The 12,260-nt window shown below is 38.4% G+C and overlaps 1 protein-coding gene across 1 annotated transcript in view; it reads left to right on the forward strand.

Moving 5' to 3' along the window:
* Window positions 1-12,260, forward strand: part of RNF207 (ring finger protein 207) — a 35,480-nt gene that overhangs the window by 10,033 nt on the left and 13,187 nt on the right. The window contains exons 6-12 of the mRNA XM_072427320.1: window positions 1,099-1,174; window positions 2,740-2,865; window positions 3,609-3,655; window positions 4,583-4,655; window positions 5,764-5,832; window positions 6,512-6,580; window positions 6,687-6,808. Of these exons, the coding sequence (XP_072283421.1) occupies window positions 1,099-1,174; window positions 2,740-2,865; window positions 3,609-3,655; window positions 4,583-4,655; window positions 5,764-5,832; window positions 6,512-6,580; window positions 6,687-6,808 (582 nt within the window). The remainder of the gene's footprint in view (window positions 1-1,098; window positions 1,175-2,739; window positions 2,866-3,608; window positions 3,656-4,582; window positions 4,656-5,763; window positions 5,833-6,511; window positions 6,581-6,686; window positions 6,809-12,260) is intronic.

Genomic DNA, 12,260 nt, shown 5'->3' on the forward strand with positions numbered 1-12,260 from the left:
GGAGTACAGCACCATATAAAACATAAACAAGCCTTCAGAAAACAGTTTAAATTTAGAAATACGCTCCGAAATCCATGCCAGAAAATTGAACAATCCGGATTATTGAAGGACGGATTTTTGAATGTCAACTGTAGTGGTTTTACAACCCATTTTTGTAATTTATTTATTCTTAAAGATGACTTTTCAATATGCAATTTGCAGTTGTGAACAAAAAAAGTTCTTTCATTTCTCACAGCGCACTGTTCAGGTACAGAATGACTTGGCTCACAGCTGGTATAATTCTTTACAGGAATACAAATCAAATTACAGCTATTCCCTGTGACAACATTTTTGACCGGAGTTGCTCATAAATTTGTGTGTCGGGGTCATAACAGCCATTTGAGACCCATTGTAATATCACACTCTTTATTGATCCTTATAAACAAAGATAAAAAAGTTTGTTGCAGTACCAATTTCTGAATGTCCCATATTTACTCCTGTGACAGTAAAACCTGTCCTCTGGCTGCATGCCTTTGAGAAGACTCTTGCTCTATGTGGAAGCAATTGTATCTCTGCAGAGGTCCAACACTCTGCACTGATGAGTCCGAAATAGAGCTCTTAAGATCGGCATTGTCCATGATATGAATGCATCCCTTACAGCAAACGGGCCTTGTAATAGAGGAAGAGTGCCTAAAGTGGAAACCACGGATGGTGCCATGTAGAACTTATGAAAACAGAAGCAAAGTCACCAGCACTACAAAGTACAGGATTCTTGCTTTATTATAAAAGTACTATCACAACATGGTAAAAAGCTGATGACTTTGTCCTCTTGTCATTTGTCTTAAATCAGCAGTTATCAGTTTTATTTTAACAGAGGTTGACTTAGTCCCTGACCTCAGCAGAAAGACCCCTGCTTCCACACAGGGAACAACATTTATTCTCTGCAGCATACTTGCAGGGGACAGGCTGCTTTGAAATAAAATGAACTGTAAGAATTTGCACACCTTCTGTTTTAATGCATTTGCAATATATTTACCTGATTTAAACTAAAAGTTATATTGGGCTGTTTATCTATGATTTATTAATATGATTCATACATGGTTTGCTTTTGTTCCTCAGGGAAAGTCGTGCTCACTGCATTGATATTGAAACAGCTTACTTGTTAGGATGTGAAAAGCTGGATCAAGCTGTCATAGTAAGTCAGAAGATTTGGTTAATATTAACAAAGAGAACAAACGTTTGCTGGGACCCCTTCCCTTCTCTATAGTTATCCGGTGTATGGGAACCCAAAGCAGTCCTCTATGAGTGGGAAAATACAACAGAAGGGCTCTGCTTTTCCATGCTGATCAGACAATCCATGTTTTATATGAATGTATTTTAATGATGGGCCAGAAAGGTTTACATGTTTCTTCAACAAAGTAAACTTAGGTTATATGAAAGACAAAATGAGACAGAAACAGAGGGAGATACATCTCATGATTTACCCCAACAAAATGATAAAGCAGAAGGGTAATACGTGATATAGAGTTTGGGATTAAAAGTACCATTTCTGTGTTTGCAGATGACACCTAACTATGTAATGGAATTAAGTCCATATAGGATGTCTATAGTCTACAAGCATTTTGAATGGGCAGCCAAGTGGCATATGACATTTAATATAGGTAAATGTAAAGTTATGCACTTGGGAGCTAACAACATGCATGCTTCATACTGTCTAGGGGGAAAACATTTGGGGGAGTCAGAAATAGAAAAGGATGTGGGGGTTCTGGTAGATCATAGACTTAATCTCCCTTGAGAAGAGATGTATAAGGGGGGATATGATCACCCTGTATAAATATATAAATGGTCCATATAGAGAACTCTCTTCCCAATTATTCACTTTGAGATCATTACAAAGAACAAGAAAGCACTCTTTGCGTCTGGAGGAAAAGAAGTTTAAGCTCCGGATAAGAAAGGGATTCTTCACTGTAATCTGTGAAAATGTGGAATCGGCTCAGGAAGTAGTTTCAGCAACTGCTATAGATCGCTTTAAGAAAAAGTTGGATCATTTCTAGAAGCACAGAAAATACCTGGGGATTAAGGATTTAAAGTAAAGACAACACTGATCCAGGGAACATCTGATTGTCTCAGTGGATCAGGAAGTATTTATTTTTCCCTGTGGGAGCAAATTGATTTTTTTGCCTTCCTCTGGAACAACTATGGCTATAAGTTTTATATCTGGAATATGTTTATTTCCCTAGTGGTTCAAGTTGATCAGTTAAGCATTGTAAATGCTCTGGGGTGAAGGTTTTCGACTTTCCCCCCGATGTGTACAGTCAGCACAGTAAGGTCACACTTTCCTATCCTTTTTTCTTTGCACGGGGCCTCCATTCTAATGGTGTGAAGAGAGGGTGGGTTATGGGTATATGACCTCCGAGCAGATAAGAACTATACAAATTGAATATAGAAGAGACACCCAGAGGAAAAAATTTAGGATTCCCTAAAAATAAATATGGAAGTAGAACTCCTTTCTTTAGTCAAAAGCAACTCTGCAAAACTAGAATGCAATACCATATAGATTTTATTTATAAAGTCACACCAGTTAGGTCACCAGTGCCAAGGCAATAGTCACATGGTCTTTGCCAGAAAAACCTGGAGGCTTCTGCAGCAATATTCAGCACTAGTCATCTGATAAATGAAGGAACACCCTGTGCACAGTTTATAGTGATAATACAGCCTTAGATGTAAAGGTGTATTTACTGATTTGTGTGTTCATTATAGACAGTGAAGGAGTTGCAGACTTCAACCCGAGAGGCCATTGTACTTCTGAAAGCCATGATCGAAGAAGTCCGCAACAGTGCAGAAGAAGAAGAGACGTCAATCAACACTCTCTTCAACAGCATGCAGGTATTCAGAAACTTTAAATTGCTTCATGTTTTCATGATTTAGCTTAAAAAAGAGCCACATATTAAAAATAATAATTTATTCCCAATTTCCCAGCCAACCCAAAACTCCTAGGTTCTTTATTCAGTCTATTTTTTTTATCCCTTGTCACTAGGTGGCACTAAACAGCTAATGTTAATGAAGAATTGGGATTTTGCTTTTAGGATGCCATTAGGTTTATATAGATTAATTCAAATTTGGAAACCACTCCTGGTCTGATTCACCATCATTTTATTACTATTACAGCACATTCGTTTTTATAGAAATGTGAACTCACTGGTCTATCTATCATATAAATCTGAACATGTAATGGCATTTATTGCCTTATTAACCCATACTATGAGAACACAATATTGCCCCTGGGCTATCCGTGCTGTTTGAGTAATTGGATTTTATTATATTTGTCATTTTGACACAGGAATATAGAAATGATGTAATATTAAATAAATATATTTTAGCTCCTTTGTAGACTGTGCAAGTAGCTATAAAGACTGTACCAGAGAGCAAAGGCCTTACAACAATAAATATGTAACATACTCTTATATTATCAAAGCTGGCCATGCACATGACAATATGGCCAAATATATAAATATTCAGCAGTTGTAGGATAAGGTTAAGATTTTGTTAGCAGAAATCTGTGTTTGGTTTATTAAAGGGATTGTTAAAGCTATTTCAATAAAAAGCTATTTTTTATTGAACTTTTACAGGAAAAGCTGGCAGAACGCAGGAAGAGTCTCTTGAAAGCTGTCCAATGGTGAGAACACGTTTCCTAAAATTAAAGCTTTGTTCGGGGTAGAGTACTGGTCCCTTAATCACACAAGACTATTGTTAGGAGCCAGGCCCCTTGGGTTATTATAATAAACAGAATGGAGAGAACAGAAGGGGATTTGATGTGGCTCAAATGTTTATATGTGATTGTAGACGCTGTCACATTGTGGTATAACAAAGATGAATTACTTATATCTAGACAGGGACCATGTGCATAACCCCCAATAATTTAGAGGGTAACAATGCCTATACTATACAAAGTACAACTGACTTGATCTTAGAGTTGTTACAATATACTGGCTGAACTGGATCCCGAGTCCTGACGCGTTTGGCTGGTTTAGGCTTCCTCAGGGGATTAGGGGAAAATTCTCCTCTCCTCCTCCGGTATCACTGTCTGTATCTGTCTGTCAATTGCAACCCCTATTTAATGTACAGCTTTGCGTAATATGTTGGCGCTATATAAATACTGTTTATTATCATAATATTAATAATAAAAAAAAACAGAAATCAGAGGGCCAGAACAAGAAAGCTTTACAGAAAACAAAGACTGACAAACCTGGTAGAAACCAAAGCATGACAGTGTTCAAGCCAGAAAGTTTTTTGAACCGGGTGGCAAGAAATTGTAGGCAAGTGGCAACCCATGTATTGTGACCCAACTCTTCAGTAACCATCCAAAAACAGCCGGGTGGTTACCTAAAAGTGCCAGGTGGTGCGCCCGGCTAAAAGGGCTGGGAGAACACTGCATGACTTGGGGAATGACTTTGTAAATTGTAGATAGGGCTGGATAATTTGGTATCCACCTGGTCATATAAAATCATTTAAAACGCTATGGAGACACATTCATAATAATTATTGTAAATATCAGCATTGTCTTATTATTGTAATTCTAAATATTTCCTTCTTGTGTTTAAAGTCAACATGAAGAAAAGGAAAAGGCATTTAAAGACCAGCTCTCCCACCTGGCTTCTCTATTACCCACCTTGCAAGTAAGGGTTCATTTATTATATGTACATAACTATTTACAAGTCAGAGAGCAGTGTGCAAAGTGTGTCAAATATTCAGCAATTATCTTTAATAAATCTGACTTTTTTTTAAGTACTCTTGATTTTAAAGTCATTCAGAATGGCACATTAAAGATGCCCATAGCCAAGGAGAAAGTATCTCGTAATGCGGCTTGTATATTTTTCTTCTGGCTTCTGATTTTGCTCATGAATTGGCTCATGAGAAAGTTGAAAATCCATAGCATTCACGTCTATATTAGGCATTAGAAATATACAAATAAATGCTTTCTAGAGTGGCTCCAGGTCAGCTTGTAATGTTTAGAACCCAGGTGATCCAGAAAACCTGGAATGATTTTCTTTAAATTCATTGCTATTAGATGGCATACATTTGTAATCCTAAACAAGATCCATTCCAGATTTGCTGAATCAATCAGGTTCTCCCATGATAGGCTCCTGTCTTGTAGAGCTTTAAAAAATTCAGGCTCAATGGGCTTGATTTATGAAACCTCCACAAGGGATGATAAATTTCATCAGTGAACCTGGGGGATCCAACAAACCTTAAATGAGTTTCTTAAAAGTCATTTGCTATTTGTTAGCAAATGTTTTCAATCCTTGATCAAATCCATTCTGGGTTTGTGGGATCACCCAGCTTCACTTATGAAAAGGAATCCTCTCCAGCTTTGGAGAGTTTTTCCAAATAAGATAAAAAAAGAATATAAAAAAAAAAAACTCAGAATAATGCCTAATATCTAATACCTTGTAGAAGTAGGAGGTGATATTATCAATGTGCTATCCATAGCCTTTCCTAGGAGCCGAGCTGTGGGGGAGGACAAGTACGGCCACCTACTACAGGCTTCCTACAGAAAACTACATGGGACAGATACAGAGTCAGTAGCAATGTACAAAAGATAGAGCAGCCGTGGTTGTCTTTTATTACAGTAAACACCTGCATAGAGGTGGGTTCATACTGGATTACCACACAGATCTAATAAAAATACATTGTGTTCTAGGGTTAGCATATCTGTGTTAAAACCAGTTATTTTTGATCATACAACTCTTTCTTTGCACATAGCATTGTCATCTCTTCCTATAGGTCCATTTGGTCACATGCTCAGCCTTTCTGAGCTCAGCAAACAAGGCTGAGTTCCTGGACTTGGGTTATGTAAGTATTTATTAATTTATGTATTATGTTTTATTTTAATCATATTGAAACAGAGATAGCACCCAGCCAGGCTGCAAAGTGCCAACCTTTCCATAGCTGCCAGCCATAAGGTGGCGACAGAAAGCATTAAACCTTTTTTTGGGCCACAGAAAAAAAAAGAAGAGGTTTAAAGGGGCAAGTAAATATAAAAATATAAATAAACAGTTGGCATTTATCTTTAGGTAATGTCAGTTTCAATCAAGGTAAAATGTCCATAAAGGAAAACAGAGTGTTTTCTTGGGTAGAAAAATTCCCGACACGTTTCACAGATAGAACATTCTGCTTTTTCCGGGGAGTTTTCACAGAGCAGCAAATGTTTCACCAAATATTTGCTCAGCTACTGGTCAGAGGTGTTATTGCACTGACTTTTGTGCAAAAGGTAACACAAAGCCTGATTTATATCTCAGCTCAGGCGAAGGGGGGGGGGGGGGACTGTAGTCCCAGAGTAGAGTAGGTATTGAAGTTCACCTTTAAAATAGCAGTTTGGTGTAGATGTGTCGATGGTTTAGTAAGCAAGTGGCTATTAAAAAATAATTTTAAGTCAAAAACATGACCTTTGAAATGCTTGTAGCTGGTAACCTGGAAATGCATCTAAGAACCATGTCATGTTTTTTTTTTCTTTTTTTTTCAACTCTTTTAGCAACTTATGGAAAGGCTGCAGAAAATTGTAAAACTTCCATATCGCTTGCGACCATCACAGAGCAGCAAGGTAAATACCTAAGTCTTTTAACAGTTTTTTCCTTTTTAAATTTTTATATGCTTGTATTGGGATTCTGTTATGTTGATTACAGCCAATAATTCATTATGGTCTACAGATCAATACAGACTATGGAGCGGAGTTTGCACGTTGCCTGGAACCTCTGTTGCTGCTAAACCTTCGCCGGGCCGGCAATGTGAGCGGCAGCTGTGGTGGAGCGGGACATGTCAATGGAAGCTTGTAAGTGTTCACATTTCCCCTTTATTTTTTATATGTATCAATGGCTTGTATTACACATCTTGTAGGTATGTGATTGTGAATAGGAGCATAGAAGAGCATTCCCATGTCACTCTACACCCACCACCACATATACACAAAACCTTTTAGAAGTGCTTTACTAAAGTGGTACCAAGAATCCTCTCCTATCCTCGCTTTTCCTATTTTATGAAAGTAGTGCTATCATACCTGACCGAACAGTTATATGGAGCCAGGGGTTGTGTTCATTTACTGTCACCATTGGTCATCCCCTATACCAGGGGTGTCAAACTCTGACCCCCAACGTCCTTTTTTTTGGCCCTAAAAGGAATCCTAAATATGAACTGCAGCTGGCCCGCGTCTGCATTGAAATACTGCCTCTACTACAATTCCCGGCATCACCAGCGGGCTCTCTGCCTATGCGTGGCCCCGCATTGGACTGTTTTATAGATGCAAATAATGCCGGGAATTTTAGTAGCGGTGCTATTTCAATGAAGAGGGAGTTCCAGCAGTGGGCCACTAATAGGATTTAGCTCCGCATTGGCCATGTCTACCATTTCCAGCACTCCCCCTCAGCTGTACTTTTCCTTGCTACTCCAAGGCATGGACTTGAATGGTTGGATTTTCATAGAAGAATATTGTTATTATTATTGTTAGCCTGTGCAAAAAGGTTACCATTGAAATTTAACTCAGAAGGCTACAAATAGAGAGAGAGGCATAAGATTTTTTCCTAAATAAAATTAAAAAAAAATGTTTATGCCTCCTTCTCTATTATAGGCTTGTTCCGGATTGAATGAAACAAAACCTCCATATGAAAAAGTTTTATATCTAATGAAAAGGAAAAATGTCCTCAATTTTTTTTTTTTTTAATAAACTTCAAGGTTGCCCAGCGACTTAGTCTAAGTTTTTAATTTTGGCCCTCTGTGTATTTGAGTTTGACACCCCTGTCCTATACATTTATTTATATCTTCTACTGAACAGAAATGTATTGCCAAGATTGAAGTCCTTGCCTATAGCGGTTGCAGAGTTTTCATTTATATTTAGTTATTTATTGCTCTGAGTGTTCTGAAGTGTTATTTGGTTCTTACATTTTCTTCCTGGTTTCTAAAGTACTCATCTCTATCAGTTATCTGGCGCCTGCAATTCTCACCTCTGCAGTGTTATTTGCTGTCGTGGGTTCTCTCCTCTGCATTGTTATCCAGTGCCAGAGTTACGTCCACCATGAGCCTGGAGTGATCTCTGCAGTGTAATCTAATGCCTGGGAATTCTTGTTTTCAGTGATATCTGGTATCTAGGGTATTGTTTTCTACAGTGTTAATGGATGCCTGAAGTATCTGTAATGGTAACTATATCATTAGCGTCTTTTACAAAGGAGATGTTTGGTTCCAAGTGTTCTATTCAATACATTTACATGGAATTAGCTTCTCTGTTGTGTTATCAGGTGCCTACAATTCTATACTTGGCAGTATTACACAATTACACATTTCCCCATTTCCTTCTCTAGTAACCTGGTGCCAAAAGTCATCACCTTTACAAAGTTTTCTAGTGCCCAGAGTTCCTTCCTTTAATGAGCGTTTGGTGCTTAGATAACTCCACTGAAATGTTAGCTAGTGCCTAGAATTTTCTCATCTGTGGTGCTATCTGGTGTCTGCATTACTTTCCTGTACAGTGTTATCTGGTAAATCCCTGTCATGGTATCTTTTAATAAAGCATTTAGTGGCATTCCTAGCAGGAGAGTATTTACTTTTTTCTTTACAGGTAAAACATTGTTTGCAATGTCATGTTCCCTTTAGGAACAGAAAAATATTATAACAGTATTTATATAGCGCTAACATATAGCACAGCAAAGTCCCTAGTCATGTCCCTAACTGTCCCTCAAAGGAGCTCACAATCTAATGTCCCCAATCTAATGCCAGCCAATTAACCTAACTGCATGTTTTTGGGAATGTGGGAGGAAACCACTCAAACATGGGTAGAACCCGCAAACTCCATGCAGATAGTGACCTGGCTGAGATTTGGACCTGGGACTCATTGCTGCAAAGGCCAGAGTGCTAACCACTGAGCCACTGTGTTTTGAGACTTTGTGTTAAAAAAAAATGTGGGTAATTGCAATTTCACTTCAATAAAACTGCAATTTGTAATACAAATAACACACAATTGTTAACTACAGGAAAAAAACATTGAACAAGCATGAAAACTTTCTCCCATAGTAGAGTGCAGAAGTAATTAGCTTGTTAAAGATGCCGTATTTGTTGTTATTATTGCAGCGCTAACCATTATCACCCAATAACTTTGCCGTGCCAAGAGAACGTATTGTATGAAAAGGCATCTTGAAGTTATTATCATTTCCATGTTTTGTGATCCTGTGGGATGCTGTGCGCTGATTATGCGGCACGCTCTGTAACATTCAATGCTAATTGCCCTTGACCCCGAGGTTTTTGGCTGCTTGTTCTTGTCACAGAAGAATGAAAACAGCTGTAGGGATTAATGACGAGCAGGCTGCCTGGTTGTTATAATGTTCAAGCACTGCCTGAACTGACAATTCCAGGAAAACCAGACAAAAGGATAACAGATGAACCACACAGAGAACGGGGGCCTTCAGCAGTTCTGATGCGGGTACTTAAATGACAATTTAAAGCTCAACTCCAGGCAAACAGTTATGACACTGAAGAAATACATAGATGTGATCTGTTTTATCTGTCTAGGCATGTAAAATGCTGTTCAGCCACTTTTACAATTCTAGTGGCCCTTTTGAACACCTTGTGGCTAACTTCATCTTTAACTCTCTCCTCACCAGTTACTTTGGGAACATTTAAAGAAACCTCTGCTGTTTAAAGGAAAATGTGTAACCCTCAACAACCCACTGTCATTATCAAACTAATGCTGAATTTTCTAGTTGCTTTAATGATCTATTCCTATCCCCTGATGAAGCCTGTCGGTGAAACGCGTCGGGATTGAGACAAATACCATCTTGACTCCTTCAGCATATTACATAGACAGCTTATGCTTAGCACAACAGGCAATTTCCCTCGCTAAGTTTGTTTGGGGGAGCCTGTATCACACTATATATTTTTCTCTTATATTGTATATATTGTGTAAAATGTTTTCAATATTATGGTAAATGTATCCTGAACTATTGCCAGCTTAAACCCAGTCTTTCTTGTTCTTTTTTATGTACTTTTACGATTCATACATCTCAGCTGTGCAGCACAGTCAGGAGAGCTGAAACACTTTACATTGAGGAACGCATTTATTAAAGACTCCCAAGATTGGAGAAGATGGGCTATCATGGGAGAATTTGAGTGATTCAGCAAATCTTAAAAAACATTTGCTATTAATTAGCATGCTTTTTCAATCCTCAACTAGATCAGTTCCAGGTTTGCTAGATGACCTAGGTTCACTCATAGTAGTCTACCCTTACCAGATTTGTTTTAATAAATCAGCCAATTGTAGTTACCTCTATAATCACAGTCTGCTGTGTTCGAATTCGGGTTGTCCTTATATTCGACCCGAATTTGGCTGTTCGAATTCGGATAGACCCGTCCCGAAAAAAACACACGGCGCAAAATCATGTGTTAAATGTTAAAGTAATTTATTGAATGTGTTGATTTGTGTAACTAACTTTTATTTTTATACAGGTTACCCCACAATGACAAGACGATTCCCACAGCGGCACAGCCGTGGGAATCCTCCTGTCAGTGTGGGATCCCTGGGCACCAAAGGGTATATGGGGACAAGTCTCCCCATTCATCACCTCTAGTGCTCTGTGGTTGGCTGGGGAAAGGTAAACCCTGATGACATCTCAATCCTCAACCCTTTCCTCAGCCAATCAGAGAGCACTAAAGGTTTTGAATGGGGAGACTTGTCCCCATTTAGCCTCTAGTGCCCCGGGGATCTTCTCAAAAAATGTGGCCGTGGCCAGCATTCATTGAGAACAGTGTGCGATCCGCGGCACTAGAGGTTAAATGGGGACAAGTCTCCCCATTCAAAACTACTAGTGCTCTCTGATTGGCTATATATATATATATAGCTGTCGAATCGAACAGTGAGATATTCAACCAACACTACTGATAAGTCTTCAACCCTAGCTCACTCTGCTTTCACATTTTTGCAGTATGTTTTCAGTCATTTATTATGCATAGACAAATGGTTCCCAATTCATAATGCTTTTTTTCATTGCTGCATCACAATGCATTGCTGCAACAATCAAATAAGGCATTTTTGAATTAGGAACCATTCGTCCATCCATTCTCATATAAGGCTTCATCCCCCTGGATTGGAATTGAATGTTCATCATTTTCTTCTTTCCCCTGCATGAAAGTCTAATTTGGGCCATTATGTGTTTGTGAGCAGCTTATATCTTGCAACACATGATGGCCTCTGATTTGCAGCCCTGATTCCAGTCGTAAATCTGAGAATTGTTCTTAAAGTAAGGGTATAAAGCAAAGTTTCTTAGCATTTTTCACTTGGAGGAACCCTTGAATAATTTTCAGGTCCTCTGGGAACTCTTTCTATAATTACTATATCTACAGATCACAATATATTCACCTGGTTGGTGGGAAGAATTCCACTGGCCATTGGGGGTAATGTCACCCTTACGGATAACTGGGGTCACTTAAACTGACCAGAGAGGTACAAACTTTTCATTGCTCAAGGAACCCCTTGCAACCTCTGGAGGAACAATGGTTGAGAAACTTTGGTATAAAGTGATATAAAGTTATAATTTGATGTCAAATTTCCAGATTCCTGGATAAGCCCAGTAATGGTTACTTGTTTTTATCTGCATCCCGCTGCTGTAATTTTCCACATACAGTAGATCACATGTGTCCCTCTGCGTTTTACCTGGGTGATTAGCAGTGCGCCGGGGTTATAGAGAAACTGTCGGGCACGTGTTCCGCCTGCAACTATTTATATCAGAATTTCAAGGAACTCTCAGCACTCAGGTCTTTAGCACCAGCTATATATATATGTCACAGAGAGAACAGCAATCTTAAATGCAGCACAGAAATAAAAAGGGACAGAGATGGATTTGTCATACAGACGGAATCATTGAGGCTGGATCTATAATACTAAAAACTTGAATATTATAGAAGACAGAAATCTTCCAGATCTGGTAAATTCTTTTTTTTTTTTACAAAAACACTATGGTTTATATATATTGCATAGCTGTTTACAGTGTATCTTATGTATTTTAACTGATACTTGACTGTGCTGATTTGTACACTATTTTACATTATTTTTGTAAATTTGAAGCAACCAATAGAATGTGGGGAAACACCCTTGCTTAAACTTTCAAAAACCTGCTTGGATTTTTTATTGAACTGTGCACAAGCTGATTTATGTAAATCATATACAATTTTCCCTTCTGTGCAAACAGAACTTGTCCTATGAAAATCTGCTAACACTTGGGTATTTTTTGGTAAAAATGAGGGGGGGG

The sequence above is a fragment of the Pyxicephalus adspersus genome, chromosome 11 (assembly GCF_032062135.1).
Source record: "Pyxicephalus adspersus chromosome 11, UCB_Pads_2.0, whole genome shotgun sequence".
NCBI classification, from domain to species: Eukaryota; Metazoa; Chordata; class Amphibia; order Anura; family Pyxicephalidae; genus Pyxicephalus; species Pyxicephalus adspersus.